Genomic DNA, 26,983 nt, shown 5'->3' with positions numbered 1-26,983 from the left:
AATGACAGACTAAACATTAATGTCCCGTTAACATTCACAACGCACAAGCAATGGCAGCAGGGAGTCAGCTGTACACAGCTCACCCTAGTGTAGGTCTCTGGTTGAAGGTTGTAACAATTTATGGGCTTAGTCTCTGACAAGCAGGCCTCACCCCCAGCAGTGGGAAACATTAACAGTGGAGATGCAGGACATGTCCCTTCTAAGGTGAAGTTCTAATGAAAGGGACATAAAGCACCAGCACATGTGTGTGCGTGCCCAAGATCCCGGGAGGAGAATAGAGAAGGGACTGTGGCATCGCCATCCCCACTGGGGGGTCATTTCTCACTTTCCCTCTCATCATGTCTGTTCCTCTCTCCCTGACAAGCACACATACCCTTGGGCAAAAACCTGTGTTTTGTTTTGTTTTGTTAATTTTTAAAATGTTTTTAGAGAGAGATTTTTTGCTATAGAGTGTGTGTACTCACTGGAGAGACAGAGAGAGACAGAAAGCAAGACATCGTCCCCCCAGAAGATGGCCACACCACAATCCCTTTTCCTTCATTCTCCTGTCAGGATTTTGGGCACACATGCACACATGCCCAGCATGAGTTTCACGTGGCCAGGTTTGGGACTTGAACTGTGGTCAACTACTTGGGAGTCTAACAAACAATGTAACCATTACACCATCTGCTGGTCCCAGGCAAAAATCTCTTTAAAAGCACGGTGGGGAGTAAGGGAACAGGTGGCATAGGAGTTAAGGTGCCAGACTCCCACATGGCCAACAACAGTTCAAGCCTTAGACTTGCCAGTTTGCTTTCTTGATTCCCCCTCCCCCTCTCTGTTGCTCTGTGGTCAAATTGGGGGGAAAAAAGGGGGTGAGTATGTGAAGGAATCGTTTCTATCCCTGTTTCTAAGATGTTTATTTTAGCTGCTCACTGCTGAGGGGAGAGACAAGGAGAAAAGATATTATTTTACTTTTCATTGCATTCCCTTCTTCATTATTTAAGTTTACTTTATGATGTGCATTATTTCTATAATTTTTAAAGAATTATTTATGTAATTAATTCCATTTATTATTATTATTTTAAAATTTGACCTGAGAGACAGACAGAAAGGAAAAGCGAGAAAGCAAGGACCAGGTCCAGGAATAGAACCACCATTGGCCATGTGGGAGTCCAGTTCCCTTAACCATCATGCGACCCACCAGTCCCATTTCTATAATGTTTTCTTTAAAAAACTAGTTTTTAAAAGTATTTTGAAGATTCCCACCACTGAGATTCTTCTCCCCACTCATGTTCTCCCTTCATCTACGTCTTCCCCAACCTCTTAACTTCTGTGGAAGTCCAACCAACTATTCTTAGTCTGATTGAACTCACTCTTGAAAACACCCACAGAAATTCTACCTGTACCCCACTTTGCAATGAATAATTAAATACTATTGCCTATCATCTCCTGTTTATTTAATTTGTGCTAATTCTATCAACTAGTTTACAAACCTCCAGATGGCAAAAGCTGGATCTTAAATTTGGGATTTCCCAATGACAAGTCACAGAGTAGTCATTGTACAAACAATGACCAATGAGAATCTCAATATCGGACCAGAAATTCTTGGGTGTCACTTATATAAGGAAAAACTTTCATAAGGAATTTTCTTCAACATTAGCAATAGCATCACTTGAATAATGTTAACTAGGTAGAGTTGAATTTTTTCTCAATAACTGCTTTTTCAAATAAGAAACCAGAAACGGGTTAAGGTTGCTGTAATCCACGTGGCTGACCACTTGGTTCAAGTTCTGAATACAGTGGCTTGAGAAATATACCAGGCAAATCATTTTTTTAGAATTATTTATGTCCAAAATCCCAAATGACAGGAGAAATGGAAAAGGGACTGTGGCATGACCAGTTCTCACAGGGAATGCTTTCTTATCTTCTCTCTCTCTACCAAGCACAGGTACCCTCTGACAAATTAACAAAAGAAAGAGGGGTTAGGGGCGCTAGACTCCCACATGGGTCAACCACAGTTCGAGTCTCAGACCTGGTGGCTTGCTTCCTTACTTTCTCTCTCTAGTGAGTGCACAGGCCTTACGATAAATTAAAAAATAATAAAAAATAAGATTAAATTAAAATAATTATTTTTTAAAAAATAATAATGTGATCCTTAGAAAAAACACTTTTGGAAGAACTGTATAGATAGTAGGTTAAAACAGGACTAAAGAGATTATATTTCTCCCAGGTAGGAAGGTAGATGATCAATGCACAAACTTCAAGAGAATCATGTAAATCCTGTGATTAAATGTAATATAAACAAATATGATAACAATAAAATAATTTTTAGAAATTTTTAAAAATTATTAAATCCCTTAAAGCGATTGCACCGTTTTTCATCATTTCTGATCAGAAAGTCCTCTGATAAAAAAATGTCAGTAAGAGGGCTGGCCGATGGATGGTGGTTAAGGAGCTGGACTCCCACATGGTCAACCACGGTTCAAGTCTCAGACCTGGCAGCTTGCTTTCTCAATTTCCCTCTTTTTTTCCTCTATCTCTGTTCAACTAAGATAATGGTGATTATGGTTAATAAAAATTAAATAAAATGATTATTAAAAAAAATTTTAGTAAGAGGGCCAGCTAGTGTTGCGGTGGTGAAGTCACTGGATCCCACATGGCTGACTATGTGGTTCGAGTCCCAGACCTAGAGGTTTGAGAAGCAAGTGGGGTGCATATGCATGCATGCCCAAAATCCTGAGAGGAGAATGGAAGAAAAAGGATTACAGTGTGGCCATCCCCCTGGAGGTTGATTTCTCACTCTGTCCCACCCTCATCTCTCTCTGGTAAGCACATGTGCCCTATAGTAAACTTTAACAAAAAAGTCAGTAAAAGTGCAAGAGGCAATAGGCTATTATATCTGAAACAGACTAGATGACTACTGTTTTCAAAATGCCAAATAGCATGGCAAATATTTATGAGTACATAAAAAAATGAAAGGCCCTGATCAAGAGGTTATTAAAGCTGGACAGACAAAGAAGTTAGTTATTACAAGGTATTACGGAAGCTCGTAAAACCGTGGATCTAGAGTAGCCTTAAACATTTCCAGGCACATCAATCTGATGTTCGAATGGACTTCAAGACATACCTGGCCTAGACTTGAGCACTGCACTGACACCATTCTCAGAGGGCTCTGTACAGGGAAACTTCTTCCTTATATGAGCCAATATATTTTGCCCTTTAACTTGCACTCACCAGCTCTCAATCTTCTCTACTAACCATACCCTCGATAGACCTAAACCCTTTCCACAAGACCTTTTACTACGCGAGATGTCAAACAAATGTTTAGCTAAATTATCTTTTCTCCAGACTAAACATTTTCACATCTTTCCCACAGTATTCACAGACATGGCTTTGACTATCCCAATGCTGATACTGTCCCCCGCAACAGGCTCCAGCATGTCTATGTCCCTTTAAAAACCTGACAACCAGAAATTAATAGAGTTCTTTGGGCGTGGCTGGCCCACAGAAAGGAGTAGAGGTCTCAGTTCTTGAACTTTGGATACTATATTCCCATTGTTAAACTCTAGAGTCTGTATTCAAAGATGCTTATAGCAGAGAACACAGTTCTCTCAACTGGTAAAAAACCATGCAAGAGAGGCAAGCAGGTGGTGTAATGGTTAATGTGCTAAACTCCTACATGGTTGACCACAGTTCGAGCCCTGGATTTGGTAGCTTGCTTTCTTACTTTGTCTCTCTCCCTCTCTCTCATGAGTGCAAGTGCCCTATGGTAAATTAAAACAATAATAATTTTGTTTTAAATCCATGGGTGGGGCCAGCAGGTGGTGTGGTGGTTAAGGAGGCTGGACTCCCACATGGCCAACCATGGATCGAGTCCCAGACCTGGCAGCTTGCTCTCAATCCCTTTCCCTCTGTCTCTCTATCCCTCTCTGGTCAAATTAAAAATAAGTAAATAGGAGCTGGCAGGTGGCATGGTGGTTAAGGACACTGGATTCTCACATGGGTGACCACAGTTCAAGTCCTGGACCTGGCAGCTTGTTTTCTTGCTTTCCCTTTCTCTCTCTCTCTCTCTCCTTCTCTATCTCTTATCTAGTCAAAATAAAAAATAACAAATGGAATTAAATAAATTCTTTTTTTTTTTTTTTTGGAGAGATTTTCACAATAGGGCACGTGCGCTCACCAGACAGACAGAGAGAGACAGAGAGACAGAAAGCGAGAAATCACCCCCCAGGGGGGATGGTCACGCCGCAATCCCTTCTCCTCCATTCTCCTCTAGGGATTTTGGCTTGCCACGCACACGCGCTCGGCCTGAGTTTTAAACCACTGGGTCTGGGACGCGAACCGCGGTCAACTACGTGGGAGTCCAGCGACATAGCCATTATGCTAACTGCTGGTTCCCAATAAATTCTTTAAAAAATTAAATATAACTAAATAAATAAAGTTAAATAAAACATTTTTTTCTTTTGGAGAGGTTTTTCTATAGGGTGCATGCGCTTGCCAGAAAGACAGAGACAGAGACAGAAAGTGAGAAATCACCCCCTGGGGGGATGGCCACACCACAATCCCTTCTCCTCTTCTCTCCTCTTGGGATCCTGAGCACGCACCCACTCATGCCCAGCGTGAGTTTAAGCCACTAGGTCCAGGACTCGAACCACAGTTGACTACATAGGAGTCCAGCGACATAGCCATTACGTTAACTGCTGGTCCCAATAAAAGAATTCTTAAAAAAAAAAAAAAAGGGGGGACCAGCAGGGGGCATTGGGGGGTAAACCACGGGGCCCTCCCACATGGCTGACCACGGTCTGAGTCCCAGACCTGGTGGCTTACTTTCTCTCTCTCTCTCTCTCTCTGTGTGTGTGTGTGTGTGTGTGTGTTTCTCCCTGGTCAAATTTTTTAAAATGAGAATGAATAAATTAAAAATTAAAAAAAGAAAAACCTGACCAAGGGCCATGCAGGGGGACCAACTGAAGACTTTCAGTTAATAATTTATCTTTCACCAGTCACCATTTCTGATGTTATTTCATTGTTTCCAAAATAGCCTCCATATTTTGAAAATTTCCTACCTACCTAGTTTTAATAAACAATAACTGAATGTTTTTCTTATTTTATTCAAGCATTTTTTTTAAGGAGTTTTGCCACAGGGTATGTGTGTTCGCCAGAGAGAGGGGAATAGAGACAGACAAAGGCATAGGGTTAAGGTGAGAAATCATCCCCCCTAGTGGGGATAGCCAACCTGTAATCCCTTCTCCTCCATTCTCCTCTTGGGATTTTGGGCATGCATGCACACACACCTGGTGCCACCAGGTCTGGGACTCGAATCATGGTTGGCCATTTAGGGGTCCAGCATCTCAACCACCACACCAAATGCTGGCCCCTACATAGGCATATCTTAACAATGGACTAAGCCAGTGTCACTTCACTGAACTGTCTAAATTTCAACAAAAGCAGACATGTGACATTTAGTAAATCTGGGCAGCCCTTTCATACAGGAAAGGGATAACTTCCTTTTGACTTTAGAAATACTGAAAATAGCCTTTGCGTTCCCATTATCCTAAAAATCCTTTTGAGAACGTCTGGCCTGGGACTAGCAGATGGCATAAGGCTATGTCGCTGGACTCCCATGTAGTAATTACAGTTCGAGTCCCAGACCTGGTGGCTTAAACTCACACCAGGCGCATGTGCATGTGTGTCTAAGATCCCGAGAGAAGAATGGAGAAGGGATTGCAGCATGGCCATCCCCCAGGGGGTGATTTCTCACTTTCAATCTCTCTGTCTCTGTCTTTCTGGAGAGTGTACAGCGCCCTATAGGAAAAACCTCTCAAAAAAAAAAAAAAAAAAAAAAAAAAAAAAAAAAAAAAAAAAAAGAATTGTTTGTTCAACTTTATTTATTTATTTATTTATTTATTTATTTTTAATTTGATGAGAGAGTGAGAAAAAGTAAGAAAGCAAACCGCCAGGTCTGGGACTCGAACCATGGTTGGCCATGTGGAAGTCCAGCACCCTTAACCATCATGCCACCTGCTGGTTCCTCTTAGTCGCCCCTGGGGGGTGATTTCTTGCTTTCTGTCTCTCTGTCTGTCTCTGTCTTTCTGGCAAGCGCACGTGCCCTATAGCAAAAACCTTTCCAAAAAAACAAAAGAGAACCTCTGGCCTAATGACCTAATTCATTTTCACTGAATGGCTGTTCTTAGAAGTAAGGAAAGAGGCCAAGTACTAAGAGAGCAATGTTGTATGGTGACACCAGAGGGCAGACTGTTTAGGTATAAGGTTTTCATTAATTCTTTTTTGGGGGGGCGGGGGAGAGGTGTTTGCTATAGGGCATGTGCGCTCGCCAGAAAGACAGAGAGAGACAGAGACAGAGAGCGAGAAATCACCCCCCAGGTGGGATGGGCACAATGCAATCCCTTTTCTTCTATTCTCCTCTTGGGATCTTGGGGCATGCATACACATGCGCCTGGTGTGAGTTTAAGCCACAAGGTCCAGGACTCAAACCACGGTTGACTACATGGGAGTCCAGCAACGTGGCCATTATGCTAGCTGCTGGTCTCGGTTTTCATTAACTCTTGTTCAAGGGCACATAGGTCTCTCTTTGGGAGTTCTTGATAAGTCCTGGTTAAAGTCTTTCTTTCTTCTCTTCTTCTTTCTTTACTGTATTGTTTCTAAAAATACATCTCAATTAATATTTGAAAGTTATTTTTCTCAATTTCTTTATGGACAAAAGTCTATGAACTTACTAGTGACCGAAGCGGCAGTGCAGGGCAGCCAGGTTCAGGGCGGCATATCTCAAGCTTCGGCCATAGCCCTCTTCCCCGTTACTTTTGCTTTCAGCTCCAGTGAGAATCAGACGGTCAAAATAATGAAGGAGGCTGTGTGTTGAACTGAAAACATCTTGGACACGGAGGTTGTTTAAGTAGCTAAGATAATGCTAAAATAAGGAACAACAGATTTTAAATGTTTCACTTTCTTTTATATCAGGAACTATATCAGAGCATTCCTCTAGCTACAAACACTCATGTTTTCCCCACCCTGCTAACAAGACATTGTTTAGCTTAATCTTTTCTCTATCGGCAGAATGAAACAGGTATGAGATACCTGGTTTAGCACAGCTCTCCCCAGAGCAAGTCCACAAGTAAAAAAAAAAAAAAGGAGTTCTAGTAGTGTCTATGTCAGTTCTACACTAAATATACATCCCGGCCACTGGTTACGTAGGACCTGTGGGCGACATGTGAGAGTAGGGGGCCTCACCTAGCTCAGGTATTAAACACTTCTGTGAGTTAAAAATACTAGACCAAGGGGCCGGCAGGTGGCATGGTGGTTAAAGGTGCTGGATTCCCACATTACTGACCATGGTTTGTGTCCTGGGCCTGGTGGCTTGCTTTCTCACTTTCCCTTTCATTCTCTCTCTGTCTCTCCCTGGTCAAATTAAAAAATTATAATTACAACAAATGGAATTAAATAAACAAATTAATAATTCTTTAAAAAAAGTAATAAGTAAAAATAAAAAATACTAGACCTTAAAACCCAAACTCATGGGGGCTGGCAGATGGCATAGTGATTAAAGTGCTGGACTCCCACATAGCTAACTGTGGTTCGAGTCCTGGACCTGGTGGCTTGCTTTCTCACTTTCCCTTTCTCTCTCTTTTTTTAAAGAATTTATTTAATTTTATTTAGTCATTCATTTATTTTAATTTGACCAGAGAGAGAGAGAGAAAGTGAGAAAGCAAGCCACCAGGTCCAGCACTCCAACAGTGGTCAGCCATGTGGGCGTGTCCAGCACCTTAACCACCATGCCACCTTAACCACCATGCCACCTGCTGGTCCTCAAAATTAAATAATTTAAAAAAATATATTAAAAAAGAAAACCCAAACTCATATATAACTTATAAAATTAATGTTAAACGCCGTGAGACTTTTATAGGGCCAGCAGGTGGAGTGGTGGTTGAGGCACAGGACTCCCACATGGTTGACCACAGCTCAAGTCCTAGACTTGGTGGATTGCTTTCTCACTTTCCCTCTCTCTCCGGTGAGCATATCCAACAGCAAATTTAAATAATAATAATAAACAAAATTTTTAAAAAACACAGTGAGACTTTTATTAGTTTGAAAAGTTAATTATTTCACTTTATTTTGAGTTGTTGAACTAAACTTCCCTTCTATGGCCAGATCCCAGTTACTAAAAAGCAAACCGGACAAATTTCTACCCAAGGATAAAGTGTGGTGTCAAATCCAAATGCTACTAAGAAAGTTTTCAGGCCAGACCATAACCTAGTAGTTAAGGCAGCTGGATCCCAAATGGTCAGATCATGTTTCAAGTCTCAGATCTAATGGCTTAAAAGGCATGCCTGGGACAAATGCACAGATGTCCAAAATTCTGAAGGGGAAGGAAGGGAGAGAGAGATGGGATTGTGGCATGACTATTCAATCCATGGAGAGTGATTTCATCCTGTCTCTCTCTGTCTTTCTCTGGCTAGCACATATGAACTCTGGCAAAATGTTTTAAAAAGGAAAAGAAAACAAAAAGTTTTGACAGGTCAGCAGGTGGCTTGATGCTTAAGGTTCTGGACTCGCACATGGCCAACTATGGTTCAAGTCCTGGACCAAGCAGCTTGAAAATTATGCTGGGCAGAACCAGCAGTTGGTGCAATGGCTATGTCACTGGACTTCCATGTAGCCGACTACGACTCGAGTCCCGGACTCGGTGCCTTAAACTCACGCCAGGCACGTATGCGTGCACGCCCAAGATCCCAAGAGGAGAATGGAGGAGAAAGGATTGCGGCATGGCCATCCCCCTTGTGGGGGGTGATTTCTCGCTTTCTGTCTCTCTGTCTTTCTCTGTCTTTCTGGCGAGCATACGCACCGTATAGCAAAAACCTCTCAAAAAAAAAAAAAAGAAAAATGGGGGCCAGCAGGTGGCATGGTGGTTAAAGTGCTGGATGTTCCCACAAGGCCAACCATGGTTTGAGTCCTGGACTTGATGGCTTGCTTTCTCACTTTCTCTTTCTCTCTGGTCAAATTAAAATAAATGAATGAATAAATAAAATTAAATAAATAATTCTTTAAAAAAAAAAAAAAAAAAAAGATGCTGAAAAAATCCTGAAGGGAAAAGGGAGGAGAGGGGATTCTGGAATGGCAATCTGCCTGGAGGGGGTGATTTATCACACTCCCTTCTCTGTCTCTGTCTCTCTTGAGCAAGTGCACACAGGAAAACCTTTAAAAAACAAAAAAAGGGGGGCGTGGTGGCGCCCGCCCTATGGCAAAAAACAAAAAAAGGGGAAGTTTTCACAGTGAAAAATTCACTAATTCCTATGGGATTACTGAAACTTTTAAAACAAGAACAACTAATAAAAGAAATTTTTTCAGCCCTAAAACTTTTTTTTTTTTATCACTACACTATCATTGTTAGTCCAAAATTTACAACATCAGAGAAATGGTGAATAAAAGAGAATATCAATAGACTGAAGAAACCCTGTGGCCCAGGGAGGGTGGGGGCAATTTTGCAACCTATACTCAGTTGTTTGCTGGCCAATAACATGATTTCTTTCAAGAACCTGGGCCAACAGATGGACTCTTATCTGCATAGTTATTCGATCTAAAGAGTGGTCTTGTGGGGCCGGCAGGTGGCATGGTGGTTGGGGCACTGGACACATGACACATGACCACTGCACACATGACCAACCGTGGTTTGAGTCTGGGACCTGGTGGCTTGCTTTCTCACTTTCTCTCTCTCTCTCTGTCCCTCTCTGATCAAATTAAAACAAAATAAATAAATATAAATAAAGTTAAATAAAATAATAATTAAAAAAAAAAATAGAGTGGTTTTGCTGACCCTTTCTAACTAAGCAATAAATTCCAGGAAAGACTCACCGCTTCAGCAAAATCAGGATTAAATTTCAACAAGTTGTTCAATTCTTTCTGCAAGGAAGCTGGAGTGAGGGCCTTAGTCTCGTCATTCTTTAACAAAGAAGCCTGAAATTTAAAAATGACAACTCAGTAGAAAGAAATGGTCAAGAAACATATGGAAACATATGAGGGGGGAGAGTAGCAGTTGGTCTAACAGCTATGTTGCTGGACTCCCATGTAGTCAACCATGGTTAAGTCCTGGACCCGGTGGTTTAAACCCAGAACTGGAGGCTTGTTTTCTCTCTCTGTGTTTCTCTCTGGTAAACAGATGTACCCTATAGCAAATTCAAAATAATAAAAAAATATAAAAATGTTAAAAGAGTCTTAATAAATAAATAAAATAAAGCCAGGACCAGCAGGTGGTGTGGTGATTAAGGTACTGGACACTCCCACATGGTCAACTGCAATTCAAGTCCTGGATCTGGTGGCTTGCTTTCCCACTTTCCTTCTTATCTCTCTCTTTCTCTCTTTCTGTCTCTCTCTGGCCAAATTAAAATAAATGAATGAATAAATAAAATTGAATAAGTAACTCTTAAAAAAAAAAGTCATCAACTCTCCATAATTTAAAAAATAAAAAAAATTGCTCATCAGACTCTTGAAGCTCCCTCCTTGTATCTTCAGCACTTAAAAAGGGCTGTATGATAACAGGTGCCCTCCCCTACCTAGTTATTTGTCTTACATGGATGATAACAGCAATGATTATACAAAATAAGTAGAAACTAGTTCAAATTTAAATGTTTATACTTAACTGTTACACTTTACTTCAATTTTACCTAGACAAATTTTTCTTTTTTCATTTTTTCTTTCTTTTTAAAGAATTATTTTATTCAATTTTATTTTATTTATTTAAATTTGACCTGAGAGAGACAGCGTAAGAGACAGGGAAAGTGAGAAAGCAAGCCACCAGACCTGAGACTTGAGCCACGGTTGGCCATGTGGGAGTCCAGCATCTCCCACCATGTCACCTGCCGGCCCCCCTTTTATTTCGAACAGGCCAGAAGGCACATGCACTCTTCTGACGGGGGAAAAGAAAAAGCACCCCACTATGGGGTATGGTTATGCCACAATCCCCTCTCCTCCATTTCATCTTTCAGGATTTTGGGCACACACACATGCCTGCCATGTTTTTCAAGCCACCAGATTCAGGACTTGAAGTGCACTGCTGGCCATGGAGATCTAGCTGCCCAAACCAATCCACAGGCTGGCCCAACTCAGTCTTTTCTTTTTTCTTATTTTACATGTGTGACAAACGTGTGTGTGTGTGTGTGTGTGTGTGCGTGTGTGTGTGTGTGAGAGAGAGAGAGAGAAAGTGCATGGGAACCATTTATTTTGAGAATATTATGCATAGGTTTTTAAATTTTTCACCAAAATAAACTCATACTTTAATTTCATTTTCCCATGAATGTTTTGAAGTCCCCCTTTGTGTGTGTGTGTGGGGGGGGAGGTGGCTGGGTGGGTATAGACACATTATAGTTTTAACAAAATTAGAATATGATGTGTAATTTTACTTTCTTTTCATTTAATAATGTATTGTAAAATTTGTCTCATTATCAAAGTCTTTAAAACTATAACTTGTAGGGGCTTGTAGGTAGCGTGGTAGATAAAGTTGCTGGATTCCCACATGGTCAACCACAGTTTGAGCTCTGGACCTGGCGGCTTGCTTTCTTGATTTCCCTTTCTCTCTCTCTCTGTCTCTGTCTGGTCAAACTGGAAATAATAATAACAAATGGAATTAAATAAATAAACTTTTTAAAATGCAACTTCTAAAGCAAAAGTGTTAATCCTTTGTCATATTTATTGTATATGGTTTTTCCCATTTTTTTGGTCTGCCTTTTAATTTTGTTAGAACATGTTCTGACATGCAGATGTTTTAAATTTTTACACTAAAAAGAAATCAAGTGATCTCCTATAGGTTCAGTTCCACAGCTTTTATGTTTAGAAAGTCTTTCTACAGCCAGAGATGAGTAAAAAGTTAATATGTAGTTCTTTCTACACTAATTATAGTTTTAAATATCTATATCCAACCCTTTAATCCATCTGCGGCACTGAGGTGGGGGCTGAGGTAAGGATCCAGCTGTATCTGTTTCTATAGTTAGCCAACTGTGTAGACGGGCTTTGCTCATCTGTTGGACATTTACCTGCAGGGGCAATCTCATCACTTTTATCTAGATTTAAACATTCTATCATTCTGCAGATGGAAAATTAATAACAAAAGTATAAAAAGTAGAGCAAAAAATAAAAATTCTATGCTGCAAATGATGTCACTGAGAGAATGAAAAACTATGGCTCAAGAGCAGCGAAAAGCAATGTTTGATGACCACGACGTGAAATACATCAGAAGGTAAGATGAGGGCTACTCCTGTAGTACAATGGTTAAGTGATATATAGAAAGAGCTAGGTCCACATGGCCAACTACAGTTCAAGTCTTGGACCTGCAACTTGAAAAACACACCATGAGTGTATCCAGGATTCTGGCAGGAAGAAGGAAGGGAGGAAAGGGGATGGTGTGAACAGGCCCTAATGGGGGGCATCCCTGCCCTCCGCTGTATATATTTATTCTCTGGCACTGAAAAAAGAAAAAAAAAAAAAAAGATGAACTAAGGATATTAAAAATTAATATATAAATAAATAGAACGAAATGGTGGCTGGATAGAGGATAAGGAGATAGGTGATAGACAAAAAATTAATTATAGAAACCAGGTGAAGAGTAGATGGGCATTCCCTATACTATGCTTTTCAGCTTTTATTCTGTTTGAAAATGTCTATAATAAAATGTCAGCAGAGGGAAGCAAGTCTTCTAAACTACTTGCTTTTGGGCCATGTTACTCATATACAATTATGAAATGAAACTTGCATTATAACTTTAAGAAAAAAATAAAATCGGACCAGCAGTTAGCGTAATGGCTATGTTGCTGGACTCCCACATAGTCGACCATGGTTCGAGTCCCAGACCCGGTGGCTTAAACTCACGCCAGGCTCATGTGCGTGCGTGCCCAAGATCCCGAGAGGAGAATAGAGGAGAAGGGATTGCGGCATGACCATCCCCCCGGGGGATGATTTCTCGCTTTCTATCTCTCTGTCTCTCTCTGTCTGTCTGGCGAGTGCACACGCCCTATAGCAAAAACCTCTTCAAAAAAAAAAGAAAAAAAGAAAATCACACACCAACTAGAAAGGGCCACAGCTACAACTACACTGTTAGTGAAGAAGAGAAGACTGAGAGTAAGGCAAAACACAGATTCACTAGTAAACCTATGATGTAACAGGCATATGACATGATACATATGTGTCACAATCTAAAACGAGAGTTCACGGTCAATTAGAGTTAACATACCTGCTGAGAAAGAAAATATTCTGCTTGTTTTTGGGACAAAGGTCCACTGCAAGATACCTCCTCTTCTCTGGAAAAAAATTTTAAAAATAGTAAAGAATTATACAAAATTAAAAATTGTAACATTTTCAAATCATAGATTCTTACATCGGAAAAGTTAAAAAACTTTAAATCAATTTTCTCTTCCCAGAAATGGATAACATCCTTAAAAATGATGTTGCAAGGACAGCAGATGGCATAGTGGTTACATCACAGGATTTCTACATGGCTGACCATGGTTTGAGTCCCGGACCCCGTGGCTTAAACCTTACACCATGTGTGCATGCATGCCCAAGATCTCAGGAGTAGAATGGAGGAGAAAGAATTGCAAAATGACCATTCAACAAATTTCCACTGAATACATTAATTGTTAAATCACTCTGATATGATAAAAAACAATTTTAGGACCCCAACAGAAAACAGTATATTTAAAGTGGGTGATTTTTTTTTTTTTTTTTTTTTTTAAATGAGAGAAAAGCAAGCACATACACACAGAGGCAAGAGAGGTATCTTTGACAGGGTCTCACCATGTCACAATCTTTCCTGGCTTGTCCTCCAAGTTAGCAAGGACGACAGGTGCCCAACCTGTTTAGGTTGAACTGGGAACTGAACCCAGACCCTCCACGTGATGCCAACCACTGCACAGCAGCGCCCTTCTGCCTACACCATTGCGGCTGGGCCAAACTGGGTAACTGAGAAGAGTTTTAACAAAGGACCATTTACAAAAGTAGGGGCAGGGGACAGAGATATTCTAGGGACAACCCAGTCCCCAAGACTGGTTAAGAGAGAACACCTTTATACCTCAAGTCTGGGAAGACCACTTAGTTACCAGACCTTCAAAGAAGTGCAGAGGGGACCACCTGACAGAAGTTGTAACCCTATAGCCTGCCCCCCGGCCCCAACTCCAATGGAAAGGAGTCTGAATCCACACCCTGACCTCACCCTGACCTCACCCTCACACTCTGCCCTCTGGATTTCCCATCAGTGCCTTCCACTAACCAATCACAAGTCAGAGGCCAAGAAGCCAACTGATACAACCCCTAGAAGTCAACTTCCTGGATGGTGATGGGCAAAAAAGGAAGAGCCAGCACATGAATCCTGAGTTGATGAGGAATTACTACACTTGAGGTTACCCTACTTCGCAGGGAAGAGATCCCTATCAGATATCCCAAGTTACCTCACAGACACATCAAGCTCTTCTTTTTCCATTTTTCTTTCACCCTCCTCTCCACTAGTCAGTTCCATATCAGCATCTTCTACTGTCTTTTTCTCACCATTTTGGAAGTATTGTTGAAGGGCAGTGTACAATTTAAACACTTGGCTGAAAGAAAGCTTACTGTAGGCCAAGATCATGTGACGCAGAAATAAACCTGCAACAGAAGACCACAGACAGGTGGAAAGCATTAACTAAAATCCAGGCTGCACCACGGCAATGAGCATTTGTGGCAATTCCTTCTTCACATAATCAGAGAGAGACACGTGCAGCTACCACTCTCTCCTTCTTGAATATCCATCTCCACCCATTACCAAGCTGGTTTCTCATCCAGAGCTCAGTCCTCCCGCCCTCACTCCACCATCTCTCTCCGCTACCACCTCCATGTTACTCCATGTTATTTTCCTCATGGCTGTTAATACTACCTGAAGTAATCTTAATCTGTTTATGTTTTACCATGTACCCCCCACACACACTAGAATATAATCTCCATAAGAGGAAAGCCTACATCTGTCTTATTCACCCATAGCCTGGCACATAGGATGAGAATAAATAATGTTAAATATGAATACTATAAAAATTACCAAGCGAACAAACTAGAGAGATGGAAGATGGACACGAAGCTAACAGAAAAGCATTAAAGGAATACTGTGTACGCCTCACCTTATACAGTGTGTCAATAATGTATTCTTACTTACCTGTTTTCTTGAATTCAGCTGGTGACTCTCCCGTTTACAGCTGTATAACACAGGCAAGAGTTCCCCAGAAATGTGAGAAAGAACTGGGAAACCTTACAAGCCTCTGGACCAGACTCTAATTCTGACTCCTGTAGACTAAAGGTGCTTTTCCGCAAGTAAACTACTTAAATACAGATTAAAATGCCAAGGCATACAAACTACAATATCTCCAACATCCCTACTGTGTAGCAGAGTCATGACAGATATGACTTAGAGAGCTGCTCACTTCATGGAAAATAATCTCTGCTCTTCTGAGAAGAGTGCCATACCTACTACACTTGTTTTGTGAACTTCTGGTTCAGTTCCGGAAAAAGAATCTGAAAGGTCATCAAAAAATTGTTCCATATCCTTCAGTTCACCTTCAGCCATCAGTTTGATCCTGAATGAGAAAATTAAGGTGTATATTTTAAGAAGGTCCTTTGAATATATTCTCATGTTTCACATTCCTCAATTATCTACAATAAATCTATTTTAAAGATAGTTCAGAGATTTATATAGTGGCATATAAAGAAAACATTATAATCCAAATGTCACTCCTATATTTCTAAAAAGTATCTGCATTTTTTTGTTTATTTTTAGAGAGGTTTTTGCTATAGGGCACATGCGCTCACCATTAAGACAGAGAGAAACAGAGAGACAGAAAGCGAGAAATCACCCCCGAGGGGGGATGGCCACGCCGCAATCCCTTCTCCTCCATTCTCTTCTCAGAATCTTGGGCACGCACATACATATTCCCAGAGTTTAAGCCACTGGGTTTGGGACTCAAATCCCAGTCAACTACGTGGGCGTCCAGTGACATAACCATTATGTCATCTGCTGGTCCCAAAAAAGCATCAATGTTTTCTTAACATAAAATTTGTCAAAGTATCTCATCAGCCAGTAAAAGTTTCTGCAAAAACTATAAAGAATGAGATGGCTCTATATCGAGTAATAAATTGGAGGGGGAGGGAAGCTGCAAAACAATATGTACAGGGTCAGCAGGTTGTGTGGATTCAGGTACTGGATCCCACATGACTGGCTGCACTGAGGCCCAGACCCGGTGGCTTAAAAAACACACCAGGCATGTGCAGGTGCACCCAAAATCTGGAGAGGAGAATGGAGAAGAGATACAGCATAACCATCCCCCTGAAGGATAATTTCTCACTTTCTCTATTTCTCACCAGTGAATGTACATACCTTATAGCAAAACTAAAAAACAAAACATAATATGTACAATATAATCCATTTACAAAAAAAAAAAACAAAAAAAACTAAAGGTATTTAGGAAATAAAGGTACTTAGAATAATAAAGGCATCTTTTTAAAGAATCAATAACCACATGGTCTTGGGGTAAGCAGGTGGCATAGTGGTTAAGGGCGCTGACTCCCACATGGCCGACTGCAGTTCGAGTCCAGACCTGGTGGCTTACTTTCTCACTTTTCTTCTCTCTCTTTCTCTCTCACTCTGTCCCTCTCTGGTCAAATTAAAATAAAAATAAGTAAATAAAGTTAAATAATTCTTAAAAAAATAATCTTTTGTTATTTTCATCTACTTGACATCTTTTCTTATACACAGAAAGTGAAGCTTACCTGATCTGTACTGAATTCGCCAACTGAGGACAAGATTCTTCAATTAACTTGTATAGTTTTGACAAGGTAATATCTGGGCCCTGAGAGAGAAGAGATAGTGAGATCACAGATCAATTTTTAAAAGCAGAAAATAGATAAAGAACTGCAAACATAAATTATCAACCCCTCTGTTTTAACAATCATTCCAAACATAAAATCTCAAATCAGGATTTTCCTATCAACCTAAAAAGCTCATGTAATACTTTGTGTTTCCATACCATTTTTGTTTATAGTCAGTAGAACTGTCTAAAATGGAAGAAGAAAGAAAAAGAAGGGGACCAGCAGGTGGCATGGTGGTTAAGGTGCTGGACACTCCCACATGGCTGACCACAGTTTGAGTCCCGGACCTGGCATCTTGCTTTCTCACTCTTTCTCTCTGTCTCTTGTCAAATTAAAATAAATGAATGAATAAATAAAATAAAATAATTATATAACCAAAAAAAAAGAAAAAGAAGCATGAATCCATTGCTCCTTCCTTAGCTTTGTAATCATGGCAAAATTATAATCTCTTTGAGCCCTAGTTTCCCCTATCAGTAAAACAGAAATACAGGCTAAGTATCCCTAATCCAAAGAGAGGAAATCCAGTATACTCCCAAATTCAAAACTTTCTGAGTATAATGATGCCATAGATAGAAAATTTCATACTCAACTGCATGAGACAGGTCGCAGTCAAATATTATATGGAATTGCTCTCAGGCTATATGAATAAGGTGTATATGGAAAATAAATAAATTTCATGTTTAGACCTGAGTTCCATCCCCAAGATAGCTCATCATACATACACGCAAATATTATTTTTCTAATGAATTACTTCACTTAACTTTATTTATTTATATCTTTTTATTATTATTATTTTTAAATTTGATGAGAAAAGGGGAGAGAGAGTGAGAGAGAGAAAGTGAGAGAACAAGCCACCAGATCCGAGACTCAAACCATGTTCAGCCACGTGGGAATCTGGCACCTGCTGGCCCCTATTTTATTTATTTAAACTTGACCAGAGAAGGACAGAATGAGAGATAGAGGGGGAAAGTGAGAAAGCAAGCCACGAAAGCAAGCCACCAGGTCCCAGGTCCAGACTCAAACCATGGTAGGCCATGTGGGAGTCCAGCACCCTTAAGCACCACACCACCTGATGGCCCCTATACACAAATATTCTAAAACCTGAAATACTTCCGGTCCTAAGCATTTTGAAGAAGGAATACTCAATCTGTAATAATAATATCTCCCTTAGTTGGAGCAAAATTTAATAATGCAAATTGCTTTGAAAATTAGAAAACACTACACAAATACAGACATTCTCTTTTTTGCAACCATAATCTCATTTGTTCCTATCCCAAACCTTGAAAGATAGGCATACATACTATGTGCTGAAGTCCATAAAAAGTACCATGAGAGCCAAAAAGTATGCAATCTCAGCTATGAAGATTACAAGAGGAACAGCAGATGGCATAATGGTTGCATCGCTGGACTCCCACATGGCCGATCACAGTTCAAGTCTCAGACCCAGTGGCTTGAAACTCATGCTGGGTACATGTGCATGCGGGCCCAAGATCCCGAGAGGAGAATGGAGGAGAGGGGACTGTGGCATGGCCATCCCCTCAAAGGAGGGCAATTTCTAATTTCTGTCTCTGTGGTGAACACAAGTGCCCTATAGCAAAAATCTCTTAAAAAAAAAAAAAATTACAAGCCAGCTAATGTTTAAAACTGAACAATATGTGGCTGGCAGGTGGCATGGTGGCTGAGGTGATGGACTCCCACGGGGTCAACAGTGGTTCAAGTCCTGGACCTGGTGGCTTGCTTTCTGACTTTCCTTCTCTTTCTCTCTCTGATCAAATTGAAATAATAATAATAAATAAAATAGTTAAAAAAAAAAAAAAACTGAACTCTGGGGCCAGCATGCAGCATAGCGGTTGAGGCACTGGACTTCCACATGGTCAACTACAGCTCGAGTCCTGGACCTAGTGCCTTGCTTTCTCACTTTGTCTCTCATGTGCCCTATAGCAAATTTAAAAATAATGATAATGATAAATAAAATTAAATAAATAAATAATTTTTTTAAAAAAACCTGAACACTGAATCTTTTTTGGAGTAAACTGACACTATACGTATCAATTTTAGATGTGATAACCCAACAATTCCACTTCCGAGAAGTGATGTTTTGCACACATCATTTGAAATGAAGAAAAGTTGAATAGAGATTTAACTTATAATTAATGTTAAATCATGTTGCTTTAGTTTATGCAGCTGTTAAAAAAAATATTCAATTGTGCTGACACAGAAAGACATCCAAGTCTTATTAAGGGCACAGAACAAATCTCAGAATAGAAATAACATTTAAGCTAAAGAAAGGAAAATTAAATTGAAGGTATTGGGTTGTCAGAAAAGTCATGACACATTTATGCACAGAAAAAGAAAAAATATGTCTTGATTTTGCCAACCTAACATGTATGTGGGAGGGGGCAACCCCAGGTGGGTTAAGCAGCTGGATTCCACATGCCAACGTAAGCGAGTGGATACCCAAAATCCCGAGAGAATGGATAAAGGATTGCAGTGTGGTCATCACCCCAGGAGTGATTTCTCATTTTCTGTCTCTCTCTAGCACAAATGTTCTATGGCAAAAACCTAAAAGAAAAAATAGAAACATTAGTTAACAGTAACTGAGGATCATGTGCTAATGACACAGTTCCTACAGTTCCAGATTTACAGAGAGAAGGCTGAGACCAAGCAGGTTAAGGAACCTGCCCAAGTGGCAGCTAGAAAGTTAGTGGAGCTAAGACCTGATTCTGCAAAATGAAATAAAGTCAGGGACATAGCACACAGTTAAGTGCTCATCACTGCTCGTCGTCAGTCTTGTGTCATTACTATTATTTACTACCCCCCTTTAGGATAGGAAGTCTATGGCTTATCTGTGTCTCCAACGTTCAGGACTATGTGGATCCTCATTTTACAGAAGACGGAGGATCTTAGAATTGAACTATTCTCCACTCAGCTAACACACACTAGACGTGGACCTGCAACAACAAAAGCCACACAAAGTGCCTGATGGGGACCAGCAGGTGGCTGGTGGTTAAGGTGCTGGACACTCCCACATGGCTGACCACGGTTCGAGTTCCAGACCTGGTAGCTTGCTTTCTCACTCTCTCTCTCTCTCTCTCTCTCTCTCTCTCTCTCTCTGTGTGTGTGTGTGTGTGTGTGTGTCTGGTCAAATTAAAATAAATGGATAATTTTTTTTAAAGCCCCTGGCACACTGCAAGCCCTCAAGTGTTCGCTGGCGGTATCGGCTATCTTTATTTCAAGTTCGTCAGGGCAGCGGGAGTGTCTGAAGAACCCCTGGGTTCCAGGCCCGGGCAGTGTCCGGCACAAAGCAGGTGCTCAGTAAAAGCTCGCTGACTGAGCGGGAGCCGGCGGGGGCCTCTCACCTGCAGCAGCGGCAGGAGCAGCTGGTTGAGCCTCCGCCGCTCCATGAGACTGACCGCGCCCTCGCCGGTGCGGCCCATCTCGTTCAGCAGCACCAGCACCGCGATCTTATACGGCGTCACCCAGTCCTTGATGCCGAACACGTTGGCGTGCACCACCCCATTGGTCATCATGGGATTGAAGTAGAGGCTCTCGTGGACGCTGGCCATGGCGGCCCGAGACTAAATCCCGGAACCCACCACGAGCAACGCCCAGTGCCACCTCCGGGAACACCAGAACTCCCTTCTACATTCTCCACAGAACTACGTTGTACCCAGAAAAGGGACCGCCTTGCGCCCGCGGCAGGCCTTCGACCAATCATAGCGGACTGTCAGACCACATGGGTAGAATAAGGCCAATCAGAAAGCTCAGGAGTGCCGTGAGGGATGGGGCAAAGACGGTGCAGCTAAAAACTAATTCCCTACAGAAACTCTTGCCCAAGGATAGCAGGTTCCCATGCGACGTGGACTGGCACCCGCTGAAAGGTGGAGTCAGTGCTTGGGGTCCGGATCTGAAGGAACTGAGTGGTAGCCCAGTTGCTCGTTTAAATTGAATTTTAAAATGATTGTACTTAAAAGCAATAAAATTAAACCCGCACCTTTAAAGTACGCATTCGATTCGTTAACTTAATTTTTAAACTCAAAAGTTTGGTCATTTCTTTGCTGTTTAAGATATGAATAAACATTTTTCTTCTAAAGTATTTCACAAATTCCATAAACAGCCATGTCAAATTACAAATGGCCATGTATTTTCGCCTCCCAGTGGTGAATCTCTGTTTCCTATGTAATAAACTACAAAAATCAATACCTGGAGGGGCTAGCAGTTGGAGGACTGATTAAGTCGCTGGACTTCCCTGTAGCTGACAAGAGTTTCAAGTTTCAAACCTGGTGGCTTGACAATCACGCAGGTGCGTGTGCGTGTATGCCCAAAATCCCAGGAGAAGACCTGAGGATAAGGGATTGTGACCTGGCCATTCTGCGGAGAGCGGGAGGGGAATTTCTCACTTTCCCTCTTACTGGCGAGTATACACTCCCTATGGCAAAAAACCTTAAAAAGAAAACAAAAATAAATAATCTGGCATTCAGTGTCCTCCAAAATTAATTCCTAGCCAATATTTTCAATATGATTTTTCACAATTCCTCTTCCATTCATCCGTATCTCTCTCAAGATACTTAGCTTTCTATAGCCTGAATTATAATTAATGATTTGCTGTCTCTACTAGTCTTTATGTCCCTGAAAGAAAAACCTCATACTGTTCAACTTTAGTTACACACACACACACACACACACACACACACACACACACTGTGCCTACTGCTTGGTTTTTGCTATTTGTTTAATGAATAATTAATGACGGTGTGGTATTAGTTCACAAAGACAAAACAGGAGGCAGATACTACAGGCTAAATAAGTGTCAGAAAAGAAGTCATTGATAGCTTGGAATACAGGTTAGTTTCCATATCTTGAAAACTGTACATTTTATTTACCAAACACAATTATTTTTATTTGCAAAAGAGAGAGCAGGCTTTCTGCAGGGCAGTTAATATCTACTTAACCTCTTTCTTTGCCTCATCTTCTTTATACATCCCCACACTCTTTTATGAAAAACAAACAAAACATACTTACAATCTCACAGCTCGCTCAGGATCTTTTTATGTATTGGGTATAGCACAGAATAAAGACTGGCAAAGGGTCTTTATGAAATGAACGTCTAGTCAGGCTTAAAATTCTGAATAGGATCACTTTATATAAAGAGGAAAATAATTTTATAAAATCCTAACTAACATTTTACTGTAAATTGATAAGAACTTTAAGTCATTTATTCATTTATTCAGTAAAATCTGCTGAGCTCTACTTTATTCAAGATTCTGTTTTATGTGCTAGGGAGCAAATGGGGTAAACTTCTAGACCAAAAATCACAAGCTGGTGACCTCTAAACCAAATGTGGCCCATTAGATGTGGTTTTTTTAAATGACATAATCATCATTTTTCTTTTTTAAAAATTATTTCTTTATTGGGGCCAGCAGGTGGTGTGGTGGTTAAGGGCGTTGGACTCCTACATGGCTGACTGCAGTTCAAGTTCCGGATCTGGCAGCTTGCTTTCTCACTTTCCTTCTTTTTCTCTCTCTTACACTCTATCCATTTCTGGTTACATTTAAATAAATAAGTAATAAAGTTAAATAAAATACTTATTTAAAATTATTTAATTTCATTTGTTGTTATTATTATTATTAATTTGACCAGAGACAGAAAGAGAGAGTGAGAGGAGGAGACAGTGAGAAAGCAAACCGCCAGGTCTGGAACTTGAGCCACGGTCAACCATGTGGGAGTCCAGCACTTTAACCATCATGCCACCTGCCAGCCCCCCATTAGATGTGTTTTATTTCCCTTGCATAGTGTTTTCTAACACAGATTGGGAAAAATTTTTAAAGAATTATTTTATTTAACTCTATTTATTTATTTATTTATTTATTTATTTTAATTTGACCAGAGAAGACAGAGTGTGTGAGAGAGAGAGAGCAAGCCACCAGGTCTGGGATTTGAACCACGGTAAGCCCATGCAGGAGTCCGGTGCCCTTAACTACCATGCCACCTGCTGGCCCTAGATTGGGAAATTTAAGCCGAAAAATATTCATATTCCAACTTCACTTGAAAAATTAAAATTTGACAACACGAGTTTATTCCTATATGGTGACAATTGACCAGATCTGAGCAACAGGAACTTTTACTCAGGGCATGCTGTCCCCAAGTCACTATAATCCTTGCCATCCTTATGTTGCTTAAGAGGCAATTTCCTTTACCTGCTGGCCAGTTTCACCTGTAAGTACCTGAGTTGGTCACTCCTAGTTTGGACTCTTCAGTTTGCATATACTTCATTTTAAAAACATGGTTCAATAGGGGCCAGCAGGTAGCATGAACATTAATGCACTGGACTCCCACATGACCAACTGTGGTTCGAGTTCCAGACCCAGCAGCTTAAAAATCATGCCGGGTACATTTACGTGTGTGCCCAAAATCCCAGGAGGAGACTGAAGAAGAAGGAATTGCAGCGTGGCCCTCTCTTCTGGGGACGATTTCTCACTTCCCACTTTCCTTCCCTCTGTCTCTCTGCTCTGTGGCTAGCACACATGCCTATGGCCAAAACCTAAAAAAAAAAATTTTAAAAACAAAAATTGTGGGAACCAGCAGATGGCATGGTGGTTAAGGCGCTGGACACTCCCAGATGACTTGCTGTCTCACTTTCTCCTCTCTCTCTCTCTGGTCAAAATAAATGAATGAATAAACAAAATTAAAAATAATTATTAAAAATAAAAAAAATTTGTTACATGAAGTGTTAAGGACTTAGCACAGTTGACTCAAAGGAATTTTGAGAATATGAGTGCACATACTAGAGGCTAAGCACAGTGTCAGAACTGAAGATGCAAAGAAAAAAATAACAAAAACGAAACCGGATGGCTGCCCTTGGGGTACTCATGGGCCATCAGATAGTTACTTATGCAAGTCACTGATATAAAATCATACATATAAGTGGAACTTATAAGTGGAACTTGAAGAAAGTGCTATGAAAATAGCTGCATAGGGCCGGTGGGTGGCGTGGTGGTTAAGGGCACTGGACTCCCACATGGCTGACCGTGGTTCAAGTCCCGGACCTGGTGACTTGCTTGCTCTTTTTCCCTCTCTTTCTCACTCTGTCCCTCTCTAGTCAAATTAAAATTCATAAATAAAGTGTTATAAAAGAAAAGAAAAGAAAATAGCCACACAATCCCTAAGGAGAAGATGCAGAAAATCCCCACAGTTAAAATGTTTGCAGGGTTTTGATAATATTTAGCTATTTTGTTGTTGTTTAAGGATTTTTGCCATAGGGTGTGAATGCAGTTCGAGTCCCAGGCTTGATGGTTTGAAAATTATGCTGGGTGCATGTGTGTATATGCCCCCAGTTCCAGAAGAATAGAGGAGAAGGGATTGTAGCATGGCCTTCTCCCCTAGGAGGTGATTTTTCACTTTCCCTATTTCAGTCTTATTCCAATGAGTGCACATGCCCTATGGCAAAAACCTAAAAAATAAAATAAAATAAATTAGAAAGTTGTTCTGAGTGGTGCATGATTATGGTAACAATTTTATGTATCTCTGAGAACTGCATACCCCGAGTATTGTATCAAATAGAGCCACTTTTTCCATTGCTCATCGGTCAGTCGCTCGCCAGCAGCCGAGTGCGGGAACACTTCCTGCTGTTCCCACCACAGAGGGGAAGGCCTGCAGTGTCAGAGAGCGTATGCTTTACCTGCTGGTGACTGGATCTAAACCTTCTGCAAATGACAAACCCGAACCATTGTTGGTTCTAAGACATCATGTCAGAGGAGGTAGGTAATTACTCTGATTTCTCCCAGCGAAGGAAAGGTAATCTAGGAGCCAGTTCTCCATAAACACTTTTGATCATCCAAGAAAATCCAGCTGAGAGGAAGAAAGTATTACCTATGGAATAAAATGAGCCCTGACTTTGAGATTCAAGCAGGCTTGTGGCTCAATCAATACAGAAAGTTCTAGGCAATTAACTGAGCTGCTGGGAAAACTTGATCACTAGCCTGACAAGCATCACTAAGTATTTCCAGATCCAAGGTAGCATTCCAGGCTCTCAAAGCTCATGAACTGAGTTGACCTTGATCCTTGGGGAGAATCCTCATTGTTGTCTTTGGACCTCCTATTTCATCTGAGGTAGACAGCACTATTTTGCAGCAAGAGGGGTCAATTGACTAACTGGAGCTGAGTTTTATGTTTCTATTGTCAGCTCTCATCATTTGCTCGGTTGAACCCACTTCTCACATCTCAACCCTAATCAGCAAAAGGTAATAAGCATTATGCAATTCTCACAAGTATAGGAGTGCATTTTACATTCACCTTTATCATTTCTTTGCAGACACCCTTATTTGCTATCAATATTTGACTTGCTGGCAGGTTCCAGTGGAAGTGGCTACTTTCAGTAATAGAAGTAGAAACTACAGGGGTCGGCAGGTGCGCAGTGATCAAGAGCACTGGACTACCACGTGGCTGACCACAGTTCAAGTCCTGGACCTGACGGCTTGCTTTCTCACTTTTCTTCTCTTTCTCTCTCTCTTGTTCTGTCCCTCTCTGGTCAAATTTAAATAAATAAATAAAGTTGAAATAAAATAATTCCTTTAACAAAAAAAGAAGTAGAAACTACATTAACTCATTGTTCTTCCTTTTTGGTAGGATGCTAATTCCTTGGTTTGAAAAAGTGTATACATTTGATGGGACCAGCATTTAGTGTAATGGCTATGTTGCTGAACTCCCATGTAGCCAACTGCAGTTGGAGTTCCAGACTCGGTGGTTTAAACTCACGCCAGGTGTATGTGCGTGCGTGCCCAAAATTCCAAGAGGAGAATGGAGGAGAAGGGCTTGCAGCATGGCCACCCCCTGTGGGGAGTGATTTCCTGCTTTCTATCTGTCTGTCTTTCTGGGGAGCACACGCACCCTATAGCAAAAACCTCTAAAAAAAAAAAGAATTATTTTATTTACCTTTATTTATTTATTTATTTAAATTGACCAGAGAGGGACAGAGTGTGAGAGAGAGAGATAGGGAGAGAGGGGGGAAAGTAAGAAAGCAAGCTGCCAGGTCCGGTACTGGAACTGTGGTCAGTCATGTGGGAGTCCGGCACCCTCCACCACCACGCCACCTGCCAGCCCCAAGTTAAAGTAATTCTTAAAAAAATTAAAACAAAGCAAAACAAGGTTGAGACAAGCAGATGGCCTAATGGCTACGTCACTGAACTCCCATGTAGTTGAAGTCCTGGACCCAGTGACTTAAACTTATGCTGGGTGTGTGTATATGTGTCTGTGTGTGTGTATGTGTGCACCCAAGATCTCAAGAGGAGAATGGAGAAGGGGTTGCGGTGTGGTCATCCCCCCTGGGGGTTGATTTCTCACTTTCTGTCGCTCTGTCTTTCTGAAGAGTGCATACACCCTATAGCAAAAAAAAAAAAAAAACTCTCAAAAAAAAAAAAAAAAAGGTTAAAAAACACCAAAGTAGGGGTCCGGCAGGTGGTATGTTGGTTAAGGTTGCTGACATGGCCAACCATAGTTTGAGTCCTGGACCTTGCGGCTTGCTCTCTCACTTTCTTCCTCTCTCTCTCTTGTTCTGTCCCTCTCTGGTCAAACACAAATTAATTAATTAATTAATTAATTCTTAAAAAAAAAAAAACACTCAATGGCTCAGATTATCTCTGGGTCTCCTTCAGAACCTTTTTTTGACCATCCCAGCTAGGATTTCTTCCTCCTTGGAATTAATGGAGCATCCTTTGTGGCCGCTCATGTGACCCACAACATCCATTTATTTATGTATTCCAAAATATTTTCTGAATGCTGTTTGTTCAGTATCACTCAGGGTGGAGAGGGAGTAGACCAGATTTTGGGAATGGGCAGGGGATGATGGGGAGGATGAGGAGAGGGTAGAGATTTGTACCAAAACCCAGGACCTCTGTCCCCACAGATTTTTGGACATCTTCATAGTTACATACCTAATTCCTAATATCTTTTGTACAAATGATAAATATTACTGCCTCATGCAAGTGTGTGTGTATGTGTGTGTATATGATATATATATATATATATATATACAACAGGTGCCAAGCACCAGTCTTCAAGAGACTATTGAGCATTTGGGTTTTATTTCCCCCGTTAATAATGAATCTATTTTGGAATGTAA

General features: G+C 40.9%; 1 protein-coding gene across 3 annotated transcripts in view; it reads right to left on the bottom strand.

Moving 5' to 3' along the window:
* Positions 1 to 20,546, bottom strand: part of ANAPC5 (anaphase promoting complex subunit 5) — a 40,943-nt gene extending 20,397 nt beyond the window's left edge. For 2 of the 3 annotated variants that reach the window (XM_006149301.3, XM_006149303.3), the window contains exons 1-7: positions 20,226 to 20,432; positions 16,768 to 16,847; positions 15,469 to 15,578; positions 14,427 to 14,619; positions 13,214 to 13,280; positions 9,847 to 9,948; positions 6,717 to 6,907 (exon numbers count right to left, since the gene is read on the bottom strand). In XM_006149301.3, the coding sequence (XP_006149363.1) occupies positions 6,717 to 6,907; positions 9,847 to 9,948; positions 13,214 to 13,280; positions 14,427 to 14,619; positions 15,469 to 15,578; positions 16,768 to 16,847; positions 20,226 to 20,432 (950 nt within the window). Of the gene's footprint in view, positions 1 to 6,716; positions 6,908 to 9,846; positions 9,949 to 13,213; positions 13,281 to 14,426; positions 14,620 to 15,468; positions 15,579 to 16,767; positions 16,848 to 20,225 lie in introns of all 3 variants that reach the window. The other variant, XM_006149302.3, reaches the window with a different exon arrangement.
* Positions 20,547 to 26,983: the final 6,437 nt, after the last annotated feature.

Source organism: Tupaia chinensis, unplaced genomic scaffold (assembly GCF_000334495.1).
Source record: "Tupaia chinensis unplaced genomic scaffold, TupChi_1.0 Scaffold000258_1, whole genome shotgun sequence".
NCBI classification, from domain to species: Eukaryota; Metazoa; Chordata; class Mammalia; order Scandentia; family Tupaiidae; genus Tupaia; species Tupaia belangeri.
The sequence above is the reverse complement of the archived record's forward strand: the minus strand, read 5'-3'. Positions and strand labels throughout refer to the sequence as shown.